At 40.1% G+C, this 15,749-nt stretch overlaps 1 protein-coding gene across 1 annotated transcript in view; it reads right to left on the bottom strand.

The window, feature by feature from the left end:
* KDM3A (lysine demethylase 3A) overlaps positions 1–12,074 on the bottom strand; it is a 30,627-nt gene extending 18,553 nt beyond the window's left edge. The window contains exons 1-9 of the mRNA XM_082482847.1: positions 11,845–12,074; positions 9,038–9,193; positions 7,614–7,724; positions 6,256–6,358; positions 5,216–5,340; positions 4,648–4,720; positions 4,477–4,565; positions 2,084–2,235; positions 462–1,033 (exon numbers count right to left, since the gene is read on the bottom strand). Of these exons, the coding sequence (XP_082338973.1) occupies positions 462–1,033; positions 2,084–2,235; positions 4,477–4,565; positions 4,648–4,720; positions 5,216–5,340; positions 6,256–6,358; positions 7,614–7,724; positions 9,038–9,193; positions 11,845–12,015 (1,552 nt within the window). The 5' untranslated portion in view covers positions 12,016–12,074. The remainder of the gene's footprint in view (positions 1–461; positions 1,034–2,083; positions 2,236–4,476; positions 4,566–4,647; positions 4,721–5,215; positions 5,341–6,255; positions 6,359–7,613; positions 7,725–9,037; positions 9,194–11,844) is intronic.
* Positions 12,075–15,749: the final 3,675 nt, after the last annotated feature.

Raw genomic sequence — 15,749 nt, forward strand, 5'->3', positions numbered from 1 at the left:
TTTGTTTGTTTGGGGCTTTTGTTTGTTTTATTTTCAGAACAATTATTAAATGAAAGCCCCTCTTGAACAAAGCTTTGTTGAGAACAACTTCCATCTCCCACCATGCTTACAAAATTTAGGACCTCTGCTAAAAAAAAAAAAAAAAAAAAAAAGCAGTCTCATTACACCATCAGCATTTGCATTCCAAACAGAACCTCGTTTTTGTAATGTTCTGCCATTCTGTTCTTGCATACATTTTGTAACAACTTATTTCTAGAAATTAATGGTTAGTCCTTATCTTTTATCATGAAAGGACATTTTTATCAAGTTTACTACATTCCTCTTGTAAAAGAACCCACAAATTCTAAATCACTCACAATTTAAAGTACTAATTTTGCATATGTTACAAAAGACCTACTTGCATGTAGTTACACAGAAAATACAAGGACTTTCAAATGACAGGAAGTTTTAAAAATACTTACTATTATCCTGGACCTTGGCACTTCCAGTCCAAAAGCTTTCATTTTCATTTCTGTCATAAAGAATCTCATTTGAATTTCTTCTAATAAAAAACTCCATGTCTATAAGTTCATCAATCTTGTTTCCTTTGTGACTGTTCTGGCTGTTGCAATTGCTTTGTGATTTAACTCCAGACTCAGTAAAAGAGAGAAGATGTGCATCTGAGGTTGAGGGTCTACAATCTAAAGTCCGCTGCAGTTCAAGAGTACTACTGACTCTGGGTATTGCTATGGAAGAGTTAAGGTGTTGCAACTGTTTTACAGAAACGCACTCTTTTGGAAAGTTTGTTGTGGGCTTCATAAGAGGTTCATTTGTATTTTTCAGGTTGGGTCCTTTTTCATTAGCTGAATCAGTCAAAGATGAAGATCTTGTAGTTGTCAAAGAGGTATATTTACCATTTTGATCATTGAGATTTTGCATTTGTTCTTTACATATAAACCTCACTTTAGGAAAGACTGTCATATCTTCCTTCAATGGTTTAATTCCAGTATTAAGACAAGAAGGATGAGTTTCTGGTAAGCTTCGTCTACATGTGCTGAAACACACAACATGCAATAATTAGACAAAAAGTTGTCAAATCAAGGCATCAGCTGCTCAATCTAGTCACATTTAAAGCTTGAAAGAAGAAATTTAATCATGTACTTTGAATCCTGATATTCCAAGATTTTAAGTTTTGTGTGAGGTTAAATAGGTTTGTGGTTTTGAGGTTTTTTTTTTTTAGGTTTTTTGGTTTTGATTTTTTTAAGAGTTGGACAGAATGATTAAGTTGTACACACATGAAGGCACACACAAATTTAGATACTGCAGCTACTTCACTACTTTCTCTCACAATTACACAGTTACTTTCTCACTTTCTCCATGCAACAGCTTATACTCAGGAAAAGTTACATGGTACAATACAGTTCCTATACTTGCTATGGTCAGAGAATTGAATAAAACATACCCTTCACCTCAGGCCCCTGACTGCCTTTCCTCCCGTCGCAGCTGATGTAGAATTTTGTATTTTGGCGACATTTATCTGAATGAAAAATGCCTTCACAACATGACTTCTAGAGCTAGTTTTATAATGGAAATGCAGTATCAGCTCAAATTTGTTCAAGCAAGGTTTGGAGTGGGAAATTTGGTACTGGAAGGTTTTACACCCAGTTGGACATTTTCTAGCCCCCGACAGGTAACAAAAGTTTAAAGCTGTTACATTTTCAACAGAAACATAATTGAGGACCTGTGCTTGGTCTGCAAGAAGCTAGTATACAGGACACCTGCCTGAATGTGTTCTGTTTTTCTTGCGGGCAGGGATGAAATGCATGACAAAAAGTAGGCACCACACCGATGTATAACCCATCAGTTTACAGAAGCAGTAACATTGGCTTATGACATTGAAGGGCAACTCCAAGATAAAAAAGAAAAATATGGCATAAGCAAACAAATTATGTATCCAGGGAAATTAAGTCTAACACTTTCCTATGCCAATATTACAGAAGTCTAGTTATTACAGTTCTTTAAAATGACCTCTGAGTTTGTTGTGCTAAGAATTTGAGTTATTTTTGGAGGAAAAAAAGTTGCCTAAGCATAAACTGATTCTTACCCCTGAGGAGTTTCTGCACCAAGATTGGGTGGTGAGTTAGCTGGCAGGGGCAGGCCTTGATGCCTTTGGTCTTTATTAGCAGGAGTACATCCTAGCAACGCTTCACCCAACACTGTTGGTACTGACTGCACATGTCCCTGACTGGGAGAAACCTGTAAGGAAGATTTTAATAGTTAGGAAAATTCAGGATAACAGAAATACTGCTTTGCAGGGTTCAGCTTAAAAAGAAAGGTACATTAATGCCCTTCCCACCATGTTTAATAAAGCTCATTGAAAACCATTCCTCACTCAGTCCGTAAGATGGAAAGACCTCGGCCTCCTTTTAAATCTTAGCGTCCATGACACACTGCTCATTTAAATTAATTTTCCCCCAAATAGCAACAAACTTTTGGGGAAGGCTTCCTTATTAAAGGTGTATTAAAAAGGTAGCAAAGAGGATAGAAAACACTGCTCTTCATAACTGCCAGTGCAATGATCTTTCTAAAAATAATTGCAGTAATCAGAATTCAGAAATAGCTTTCAGAACTCATCTGAAAAATCCTAGAGAAAATTAAAACTGTGAAGTTAGTCTGACATTACCAAAAATCTAGACGTGAACTTCCTTGTAATAACAAAATCTTTGTACTGGGATTCTAGAAAGTTTTAAGTAAAAAAATCCTGTGCTGATTAAATCACCAGCCTCACAAATCTACAATTCTTTCAGGAATACAATATACCAAATCAGCAAGTGTCTTTAAAAACAGTAGTTTTTTGTGGGGCTCCTTCTTCAGCTCTAACATCCATATTTCACTCCCACATGCTCAACTTACTGCTGGAAGTTACACTACAGACTCGTTACCATCAACTCCAAAATATTTCCTTTCTGCTTTGGTATAACACAGCTGTCGGGCATTGGGACAAGCTCTCAAAAAAATGCTGGAATTAATTAACTCCGTATTAGAAATCTGAGTACTATCATATACTAAGTAAAACAAAAAATATGGCTTCAGCTTATCACTCCCATATATTCACATCCACCAAAATCAGAGAAACAAACAGAGCTTCTGTTTTCCTTATTAGAAAGCACACTCACTTGTAACCATTTTGAGAAAATAGCTGCAAGACATTTCCCAAAGAGCACAAAAGTGATAAAGATCCAGTCCTTTGAAGGAAGGCAGGCTAGAAAATTAGAAGTAAACAACTTCACTACTTTAAGGAAAAACCGTGGTGAAACAAAGCTATGAATTCAGACCATGATAACTCTTCTGCAGGACATTTGGAATATGAAATAAAGACCAGCTTTGCATGTATCAAGCAGGCTGCTCAATGGCTGAATATGCAGAAAGCTGAAGACTGGCAAATTGAGCACCAGAAAGATACTAAAGGTACTCAAGCATGAGCTATAGAAACAATATAAAAAGAGTATAACTGCAACGTACAGGTTACTTCATGCTGATTTGCTGCACACTCCTCTTTAGCAGTAAATACAAGGTAGATCACTCTTTTCATTGAGGAATTTTATCCTATACTTGCTACTTCATGCTGTATCTTTGTGAAGCCATTAGACATTTCTAATAGTGATATCCAGTCATTAGCCAGACCTACATAACTGACTTGGCACAGGACTGTCTGACTGCATATAAGCCAAGAACATGAAGCCAAAAGAACAAAACAAAAACCCACCCTCCCACCCCACTGCCACTCTAGAGCTTCCAGATGGCTGTTCCTGCTTAAAATGCAAGTTTTGGTCTGGAACACTGGGGCTAAATTATAGGGTAAGTTTGAAGTACTGTTCTCTAGCCAAGCCATTATTTTTCATTTGCATTTCTATACTTAAGTTACCCAGATTGTTTCTTGACCTTTGAGAGAGTTTTCTTAGATCTCAGTGATACTTGGCAGGTCACTCATAAGAGAAATATATGTAGACATGGAAGTCTAAAAAAGTAGTCGTATTCCCTTTTGTCCTGAAAAAACATTCTTCCAGACTGCTGCTTGAGTAGCCTAAATCCTCAAAGCCTGCAAGCATAGCTGAAGGTATTGGGTTTAAGTACAAAATAGTTTAAAAAAAGAACACAAAACGCAAAGGTTATAAACTTGAGAACTCCTTAGTGTTTTCTCCCACTACAGAATACATGACCAGGCAGGCTAACTCCTTAAGCGGGAAGGGCCACAAAGCACAGTTAAAAAAAAAAAAAAACCAAAAAAAACCAACCATCAAGGCTTAGTAACTTTTTCTCCGATTATCATAAAGCAAGATGCTTTACCCATGCCTAGACAAGTTTCAAAGAACTCAACACACCCTCCTAGGGATTATATTTATTATTCCACTTTTCTATCTAATGCTTATTCAAGTCTGTTCTGAGAAATGACATAACCATTATATAACAGTCATATATAACATAGTAAGACAATACCTCAGGAGAAGATTTTGTGTGTTTAACATCAACACCTCCACTATTCTCAGATGACTTCCTTTTCATGCCCCCCACTCTTTTAGATTTGTCTGGAAGAGAAGGTAATCAAGATAAGTATATTTATCACAAATATCCTACTTAGTGTGTGAAAGAAACAAAAATAGGTCTTACCACATTTTCCATTGTTGTCATATATGATTTCAACGTGAATTAACTCTGGATCAAGAGTTTTTAAAGCTGGAATCTTGGAAAGGAACAAAAACACAGAAGCAGCCATTTAGAGAGGTGAAAGTTACTGTTTGAATGTACTTATCTTAGATGTGGTATAGACTAAGCTTAGACACTTAACTTCTAGGTTCTTTGAATATCGGGCTGAATTTAACAATATATCGTTATGACAGACTCTCTGCATGAAAACACACATATGAACTGGTGCTTCAGAGCACTTTCTACACAGCATAGAAAGCAAAGAAACCAGGATCATACCTTTGCCTCACTCTTCAAATAAAAATTCCAAGTCTCCCTCATTTTGCATAGAAGGCCATTTGTTATTTGATAATTCTACCAGCAGCATACAGAAACACTTTGGGGTAATAGATTATTCTGCACTACACTGATCCCCATTTTTTAAGCTTATTACAGCAAGGACAGAATTAAAAATGGGGATGGTGGGGATATAAATACAAGTTCTCATCCATTCCCCATCTTCATTTGTAAACCCGCAGCAACTGGTTCTTACCTCCTGACAGTTAACTTCTAGAGTTCTTGTAGCTGGATTACCATTAACAACAACTGCTGTGAACCACTGAGTAGATGGATCCAGGCTATAAATTCTAATTTTTGAACCAATGATATTTTTTCCACCTTAAAATTTGAGGAAAGAAAATACAAGAAAATGGAGCTTAAGAAAAAGGGAGCATGAGCATGAAGATCATCAGTTACCAACATGAATTTGCTGACAGTACTGTATGCCAAGATGGAAGTAAGCAAACAAGCCAAGAACCTTGAGACAACTTCCACATAGCTGAGGCAGGGAAAAAAAAAACCAAAACAAAACCAAACCAAAAAACATGAGAAAACTATGTTCCAGCTACTTCCTTCCTGGAATAGTTCAATGAAGTTTTCTGGAGGTTAGGACATGCAGCAGAGTCCAGACTGACCTCTAGATTTCAGACAGGGAGGCAGGTCAGTGGACATGGAAATGAAGATTCAATGATTAGTTGTGAAATTTTGCTCTTTACAATACTGGAAATGACAACTCTAAGTCACAGCATTTATCTTTCTATTAAAGCAAGATGTTTCTTGCATATGCAAGCCTATGACTACAAACATTCTTGTATGAAGTAATTAAGAATTTAAGATAGTAAATCTAAAAATAACAATTTTAACTTGACTAAAAAAGTAGTCTCTATATAAAACTTCGGAAGTTTTTATAAACAAGCATCTTAGTTAAAAAAAAAAAAAGAATGAAGCTACCTGAAACAATAAACAACTCCAAATAATTTCAGTGAGACCTGCTACAAATTTGATATCTCTTTCACAAGTGCCAGGCCATCTATACGTGCCTAAATGTTGTAGTCAATCTTACAAAGGAAATACTTGACACAAATCTCTACAATCCTTCACATTTTCCATTCACTGCTGCAAAAGAAAGTGGAACTTTTTTTAAAAAGCTGTTATCCCTGAAACAGATTACTGTAATTTACATCATCACAGCTGAGATTTCTCTTTTGACTTGAGTATTTATTGCCAGTCTTCTGCTACAGAGTAGGCTCATACCTTGTACCAAGCGTGTTTCGTCTAGGTGTTTCTTAACCAAAGCCTGAATTTCTTCATTAACATTTTGGTCATCTTTAAGAGGAAGCCTGGAATTGTCCATATCCTATTTAGGGAAAAAAAAAAAAAAAGTTGTTGTTAAGAATTATACTTTTGTTTAACAAAATCCCATAGTCTTTAGAAACAAGATAGCAGAAATTCATACAAGTCTAACAAGTTTCTCATTCTTTCAGCTCCTAGGATATTGTATGTACTGAGGCAAACATCATTTCCTTACCACTAATCTGGATCAATCATCTGCAAGCCAGACTGAAGTGAGCTCTCCAGGTCCACTTTAATACTGTTCTGAAAACAATCTGGCTTTGTTTCACTACATTGCTAATGAGCACTAAGTTTAATTGAACCATCCATTTTTTAATTTATGATTTTAAGTTCTCAGAAGCAATGAAGTACAAGTAGTCCTCAGCAGATGTAAATGCAAATATTTAAAGTTTTATGTTTCTATTTATGATAATAATGCCAGGATCCAGTCCATCTCAAGAAACCAAAGAAATCTTTACTCTGTTGTTGAGACAACACAGGCAATACAACAATCTACAACTCAAATTTTACTTTAAGTAATTCTTTTGTTAGTTTCTCAAAAGGACTTGTCTATTTGCTGACTGTTAACAAGTCAAACTAGAACACTAATGATGGCACTACTAGCAGTCACAACATGGGACATCTATTACTAGTTTATGCAGACTGTTTATAGGTCTTAACAGTAGTTTCCCAAAAAGGCTAAATCCTTTATCATTGGCAGATACTATTCTTCAAAATGCCTGACTGATCAGTCACATGGAGCAATTGTTTCAACCCATCTCTATCTAATCTTCACCAACAAACTTTCCTCTTGGTGCTCAATAAAGGGACTACAGTTCAACCATCTAATTTATATCCTGCCCAATTCTTCATTTGTTTAGTATTAGAAATAATGTGTTTCTATTAAATAGCAAGATTTATTCCAGACTTCACTGCAACTCCTTTCATAGTAATGACAGTCATGTTCAAAAAAACAAAGGGAAGCTATTCCAGATTATCCCCATCAGCACGATGTGACTGCTGTCACCTGAGCTGAATAACTGTCCTAGTACACTCCTTCATCCAGCTCTCTTAAGCAACCATGTCCTGGATCAGCTTCAGAAGGTTTTTAACCAACATACACATTACATTCAGAACTAGCATTTATGAGTTACAGCAATATACACCTACTCCAATTTTTTCCCCATCTTCAGTTTACATTTAGAATATATTAACTTAATATATCTTAAATACCAAGATAAAAGATTATCTTCCATCTTTATAATGCCATACAAGGTTACCTGAATGGGTGTCAAAAGGTCTTTAGAAAGAAACACACATCTCTCTTCACCAAGATAGCGTACTGAAACCATTGATCCCAAACCAGCTTTGTCCACTAAGGATTTGTAAGTCTAGAAAAGTGATAAACATTTTCTTAGAAACAGAGTAATAAGATCTCATCATTCACGCTTCCTTTTTAAAAATTATTTTAGTTTTGCATCTATTTCCCTGGTAAGATACCACACCTACATGCAACTCTTGAAACAAAGCAAGTTTCTAATAAAACTTCTAATACATGCCTAATAAAGGAATTACTGGACTATACTTGATTTCATTTATTAGAATGAGTAAGGAATTCAGTTCAGGTAGCTGTCATTAACAATCATTAATCATTCTCATCTCAACATGAAGAATTTGCTAGTATTAAGAGTTCTAATTGTGGATATGTTAATGAAAAACCCTCCTTATTGGGGGATTAACTAGCAAATCATAGAATCGTTTTGGATGAAAGAGACCCTTAAGATCATCAAGTCCAACCATTAACCTAGCACTGCCAAGTTACCACTAAACCATGTCTCTCAGCGCTACATCTACACATCTTTTAAATACCTCCAGGGATGGCGACTCAACCACTTCCTTGGCCAACCCATTCCAATGCTTGACAACCCTTCCAGTGAAGAATTTTTTCCTAATATGCAATCTAAATAAGCATGTTTTCAGAACATTGTATCAGCAAAATCTCCCAGTAGAAATGCTGACATTAATGCACAGGTCAGGAAACAAAATTAAGGATTCATCTTTCCACTTCCTCTCCTGTCCTATTTGGCCCTACTTCCAATAAATATCTGCCTAGATTAGTTTGCTTAAGAAAAACCTCAGCTAAAATGCAGCAATATGAATTACACTGCATACTTCATACCTAGAGAAGGCAAGAGATATGCACAAAATCCAGATCTCAAAAATTATCTGTGCCAGGCTACCATCACATAAGAGTCATTTAAATTATTTTTGTCTCAGATCAAGAATCACTGAAGAATTAAGAGTACTTGAGGCATAGTAAAGCAAGAATTTAAAATAAAAATACAGGTTATCCATAGAAACCTATTATTTACCCTTTTTCTCTCAATTCTTAACTGCAATTTCATCAAAGAAGGAAGAAACACGAGACTTGCAGGAGAAAGAATTACCATTGTACAGAACAGCGGTTTGGGAGGGAAGCAAAGTCATAAAAATACATTCCCGTATCTCCAGGCACAATATACCAATTTCAAATGCTTACAAGCTCTGCCTAGCTCTAACTGCACAAAGAGATTTAGTTTCCTTTCAGATCACATATAAGAGTACACGACTGAAACCGCACTTGAGAAATTCACACTTGTAACAACACTCTCCTCAGAACATGGAACTGCAGAACCAACATGAGTTAGGCCAAGTGTATACTTGCCATTGCAGGCCACTGGACAGGAGACAAAGAACCGCCTTGATATTTTCTTTCAGCCAGTACCAGCTTTTGCTCCACCAGGAATGCTTTCATTTTATGGCTGTAGACTTCCATCCATCTTCTCTTTTCCCATGACTCATCATCAAATTCTACACAAATCTACAGAAAGGAAACAAAGCAAGGGAGTAACTAACCATAAAATTCAGACATATACAAAGTGAAAAAGGATAAACAAACACCAATTTCCTCAAAAAAAAAAATTAGAAGTACTTATAACACAAACATGATGACTGCCTTTCTGTCACAATTAAGCAATCACTAAAGCATCCCAGCCTGACCTAGTATTTTGTAAGTGACAGTCAATGTTAACTGGTTTGTTATCATTTCTGTCACATAAAATGTTAATATTCCTATTTAACTCTACAACCGCCCCACCTCAAAGAAGTCCTCTGCTGCTCAACGACAGTTAAACGTGTTAACTCTGCCACCAGTGTTTACCATCAAGGAAACACACACAAAAAAAGCCCTAAAACTCTAAAGGACTGTATACAGTAGTGGCACATTCATTTTCCGCAAACTCTAGAGTACCTGAATAAGCAAGTTGTTTTTCCAGAAATATTTTGAGAGTCCCAAAGAATAAATTTAGTTGATTTATTAAATGCACAAATGACAGTAAGCCAGTAAAGGTGATCAAATTATATAACGTGAAGGAGGTCATTTGCTACCTGGTATTATCGGGTATTTATCTTTACAAAACTGTCAAGCATCTATACAAACTTTTCAAGAGGAAAGCAGTTGTCACTTCACAGCAAAAACACAGTGGCTTGACCAATTTCTTTGGGATGGCATTACTCTTCTTTCATAGGCAACATAGGGAGATCAGCAAAGGACTGGGAAAGACCACAAACACAACTTTGTCTAAATACAGGAATTGGAATGTCTTGATAGGGAACACTGCTCAAAAAAATCACTCCGTCTTTCCATAAAATACAAGGATCTAGTCTAAATACATTTAATTAACAGCACCAAAATCTCAGTTGAATGAATCTTAGAAACATTCTGTTGTGTTTAGCTTCCCTCCACGGGGAAAGGCAAGTAAAAGCATGCATGCAAAACAGCATTACCACAGACAGGAGTCATAAAACTAATGGCTGCAGAAATGAATTTAGTAATTTTGAAGTTCATGGAAACAATGAAAGAGATAAGCAAATAATGCAAGTAACAGAACCAGAACAGCTTGTTTTGTCTATAGTATGAACACCGCACAAACAGGAAAATACAGTTGAGAAAATACTTTCAAAAGTAGTTGACAGCCCTTCTATTTTGTAGCTTGCTCCTGACACAATACAAAAAGATTAAATATTTCCACTCCTTTAGAGACTTCTCCCCCCCCCCCCCCCCCATTACTATTTTGGGTCTAACTATACATTACTCTTCCACAGAGCTGCGAGAGAGGAAAGGACATGGCATGTGTTTTGGTACAAAAGCCCTCTGTGCCTCAATTGTCTACTTTGCAACTTCTTTAACACTTTCACTGAAGAATGCATTCTGGCAGAACGTAACCAGTTACAAGGCTCACAGTAGTCCCCAACAGCACCTGCTCCTTCTCCTTTTAAGTCCCAGAGAAGGTCCTTAAGAGAGCTTTATGCAGCACCAACATCCTCCTCCTCCTCACTCCAAGTAAGGCACGGGCACAGCCTCACCGCCAAAGATGGAGGAAGCTCCACCCCTGCCACAGATCCACAACAAGAAGCTCGGCCTCCAACAACTCATGACTCTTCATAACAAATCCCAAAGTTTACACTTTCAAGAAAGAGTTAGAAACATATACAATTTCTTCTTGTTTGACAGAAGCAGGTGCTTCTTCAGTTAATCGGAGATCACAAAGTTCTTCCCATTAAAAACAAAAAAAAGCAAGTGAACAGTTTTAACTGAAAGACAGTACTGTTGTTCCTGTCATACAACTACCCACCACCAAAGTCCCTCATACAAACAAGTAAGAGGACCATGTAACAAGATGCTGTTACTATAATGGAGTTTTGTCCTTAGTGAGTACTTTGTATGCTACAGTAATTGCTCAGACATAATTGAATAGTTTTACTGACTACAGTTGCCAAATAGCCCCTTAAGAGCTCCACAGTCAAACTGTGGAAGTTGCTTGACTTCCACCCAAACTATACAGTTAACAAGTTACACCGAGTTTGCAATAATGAATTGCCTGTTTAGAAATCCTGTTGGTAATCATTAAGAAGTGGCCACCATGCAAGAAGAGTCCGAGAAACCTCCAATACCATACACAAATTTGGTACATCTTTCAAAACAGCAGAAGCACTTGTTCATTACTAGCTACTTCAAAGAGCAAGAAAGAGAAGTCACCAATTCCATCAACATAGAAGTGTTTTAGTTTCATAAGTAACTACAACCCATGGGAAAAACAATCGTTTACAACTGATAATATCTTAAATTACTTATGAAATACACAGAAATAAAACTTAGGCACAGCAGGTGCAATATAAAACTGAAGTTTTCAAAAACGCTGGTGGAAGAAAGCACATTTATAATAAGTCTGAGGTAATTTCCGGCATTAGTACAACCACACTGGGGGATTGAGCCAGAGGAGCACATGTTTTCAAACATATTAAGCAGGCAAGTTGACTAAGAAGACTTCTCTCTCCCAACAACAGCATATATATATATATATATGTGTGCGTGTGTCTACACACAGCCACACGCATGCACACAGACGAAATCTCCAGCTCACAGGGTAAACACTGTCGTTTCAGAAGGTCTCTTTGGAAGTTCCCGGTTACCTTCAGGTCTTGTTTGGATATGTCCGTGTGGGAAACTGCTCGGATCCTGCCTGACTTCCAGGGCCATTCCGAGATGCGACTGGTGTCCCATGGCCTGTCGTCTTCCTCCGACAGGCTGAGGAACCTCTTCCCCACAAGCAGCGACCAGCTCCCCTCGAGCCTCAGCACCATTTTAACTCATCGGGAGGCCTCCAGGGAGAAAAACGACGGAAGGAGGAGAGAAAAAACAAACAAACCAAGGCGGCGGTCAGCTGGCAGGCCGCGCTCCCAGCCCCGCCGGCGGGCTCGCCCCCCGCCCGCCTTTCCTCACAGGGGGAGCCGCGGGGGCCAAGGCGGGCGGGCGCAGCGCCGCTTCCTTCTTCCTCTCCCCGACTTCCCCCCCCCGGCTCCCTCCCCCACCCCCTCCCTCCCCCGCTTCTTTTCAAGCGGCTCAAGCCGAGCCCTCAGACACCCACAGGATGCTTCTTTGCCCACGGTCCTGTTAATCATTGCCTCAGTGGGGGTGGGTGGAAGGAAACAGCACAAGCTGCTGCAGTGCAGCTCCCAGCGATTATCCACCCCGGCCGGCCGCCACCCTGCCTCCTCAGCCTGCCCCCCGCCGCCTCTTTGTTCCCTCCCTCCGAGAAGCAGAAGCGGGGGGGCGGAGGGGGAGGGCGGCAGTCGAAGGGAAGGCAGAGAAGCAGGCGACCGGGCCGAGCTCCTTCCGGACGCCTCCCCAACACTCCCCCCCCCCTTTCCCCCCCCCCGCCGGCCCAAGCAGCCTTCGAGCCTCACCCCTGCCCTCACCTGCTTTTCCTCCCCCCCCCCGGCCCCCACCCGGCGCACCTCGCGGTGACACCGGCACCCGGGCAGCGGGCTCTGCGAAGACGGCGCTTCACCCTCCGCCCCCAGTTACAGCCGCTGCGGCGGAGCCAGCGGTACTACTCGGCCCCGCGCTCGCGCGCGCACACACCCCCTCACCCGCGCAGCCCGCCCGCCAGCCCCCCGCCCCAGCCCGCGGGCCGGCCCCTTCTCCGCTCCGTCCCTCGCTCCCATTGGCTCCCCCGCGCCAGTGAGGCGGGGCTCGCGGCAAGCCTCCCGCTGCGATTGGCCCGGAGGGGCGGTGCCCGCGCTCCTGGTCACGCCTCGAAACCGTTGCTCAGCAGATGGCGGGGTAAAAAAATAAGTATCCTTCCGCAAAAGCTTTGAGTGAAGGAGTCCGCCAGCCCGCCCACACCCACGAAGAGCCCAAAGACGGGGCCAAATGGAAACAAACAAGTTTTAGGCCGTAGCGTGCCTTCAGGCTTGTGTTTCTGCTTCAGGCGAGCTGAGCCTTAAGCTATAAGGGCCGCCTTTGCGGTCGGCGGAGGGATCTGAGGGAGGCAAGAGGCGTGAGATGGCCGCTTATACGTGCGGTTCGCGGCGTACTCAGATATAGCACAGGGGGAGGGGGCACCTGTGGGGCCCTTCTGCGCAAGCGCAGACCAGCGCGGTGCACCTGCGGGGGCGCTGCGGACGCTCTTCTGCGCAGGCGGGGAAGGGCCGGACACCTGCTTGGGGGCCGCGCTTGCGCCTGCGCAGTGAGGGTTCGGTGGCGCTGAGGGGTGGGCGGAGGCGTGCCGGCCACCATCTTGTTTGGCCTCCTCGGAGGCTGAGGGGAACTGGGCACATCAGGGTCTAGCGTGACAGCAGACGTTGGAAGGGAAAAAAATAACATGCGCTAGAGGTTCCTTGGGAGGATGGCAGGCCTTAGAGAAGCTCTAGTTGTAGTTGAGGTGGGCTATGTAGTTATATCTACAGGCAAGTGTCTTCTGCTACCTCAGATGTCATATTCCTTTCATGCCAGGCCTATGCGCTTGCAAGAGAACCACATAGTTAAACTGAGGATATGAGCTAGCTGATCATATTCTGCAGTGACCTAGTAAGATGTTCATATTAATCTACCACAGAATGTGGGAGGAAGAAGATCAAAAATGAAGAAAGTACACAAGGCCAAGAAGCTGTTGAATCATCTGGTTTACTGGAAACTGGTGGTGTTTAGCTTATGCTTTCTCTGGGGTTCCTCCCATCACAAGAGATAGCTGAGCTCCAAAAATCTCCATCAAACAGCAGCAGGGGCTCTACTGTAGATGTGATATTCCTGCCACATTCTGGTCTCCTCATCCCATTTGCTCAAAACCACCAGTCTCACGCTTGCGTTAAATGCGTTTTTAAAGCTTTTCCCACCAATTTTCTTCAGGACACTGCTACATTCAAGCAAACACGTTCACATCTGAAATCAAAGGGCACAAAAAATTCCTCGTATACCATGATGAGGGAGTTCTGTCCTTCACACCACGTAGATCAGACAACCCATATTCCTTGGTAACTTTAAGGCACCTTCAGTGATTCCTAGCAACAAGATGAACCTAGTAATATGTAACATTTTCATCAGGGAAAACAAACAAAAGCAAATAATAGAAAATGAGTTTAACATACCGGCAACTGCATGTAGCCTGAAGAAATATTCGTTAGCAGGCACTGAAAGGAAAAACAGGTAAGTTTACTTCTAAGATTTAAATATTTAATACAGAGACCAGACCTACAAAATTGAATTTGTGATAAGATATTGTCTAAAGCAAGCTATATTTGAAACTACCAAATTGCTTGTTTCATTGTAGGCATTAGGCTCTTGTAACAGCAACTGTACAACATATACAATATAGGTGTTGTAAACCCTCCTTACTTAAAGCCTTCAGTTTTTATGCATACACAACACTTTGACTCAAAGAGTAGCTGATTAATACTTACAGGAAAGGTGATGTTATGCAATAAGGAAGCAATATTAGTTGATACAGTAGATTAAACTGTTGGTAGCACTACAGTTGCCTAAATGTAATGTTTTGGGTTTTTTTTCATTAGTACCAGAATAAAGGAAAGCTTTAAGGAGAGATTGGAAAGACAACAATGTGGGGTTTGTGAATGAGCAGCTCACACATGCAAAGAGTAACATGAAGATCGATCAAAGGTGTTTTAAAATGTAATGGTTTGGGTAGGTACTGGCCTAGAGGGCCGAGAGTAAGAAAGCAAGGACAGGGTGATAGCTACAGTGTCAGAGTCAGTGAATGACCTTGAAATGAACTTACATTTATATAGGAAATTATGCCAAAAGAAGAGTCATCTGATCAAAATGCAACATTCTGAATGTACGTAAAGTAAAACAAATTAAGAGAGACCAGAAGAGAAAATATTGAATCTGGCAGAGTACAAATTGACAGGAGTCTGGACAAAAATCATGCATTCATGGTGCAACCAAGCTTTCAGTCCTGAAAGAGTAGAGATATTCAAAACCCAGGGGCTAGAAGTTGAAGCCAGGTAACCTAAGATTTTTTTAAAATTTATTTTTCAGCAAGGAAGATAATTAGCTACTTGCTTCACTTCCCTAGGGTTCATTCCTTGAAGAAGTTAGATCAGGACCACATATCTTTTTAAAATTATCTAGCTCCTTTAAGAGTTATAAATTTGGGGTAACCAGTGAAGTCCTAGGTCAAAAAGACAAAGATATAAAATTTTAAATTGTGACTATGTATAAACATCTCTGAATTTGTTGCAGTTTTAGAATGTATTTCCCAGGATTTTAACTATACAATACAGAAAAATAAATATTATTGGGTTTTGTACCTCGTTATTTTATCACCAGTCACAATACTCTCCACAAAAATTAATGTCTACTAGAAAAATTTTGTGTATATATGCCCATCCTCCATCACACAGTGTGCCAATAGAGATATCAAAATGTTCAGAAATAGATTTCAAACAAACTGACACTATGATAATGGCACAGATGCAACTATCTCACTCTGGATTGTATACATCTCAAGAAAAAATGCCATTCAAAGTATCTGCAAAACAAACTAGTGCTGTAAATATGCAGAACTGATTAAACT

Source organism: Vanellus vanellus (genome assembly GCF_965231255.1).
Source record: "Vanellus vanellus genome assembly, chromosome: 4".
Lineage (NCBI taxonomy): Eukaryota > Metazoa > Chordata > Aves > Charadriiformes > Charadriidae > Vanellus > Vanellus vanellus.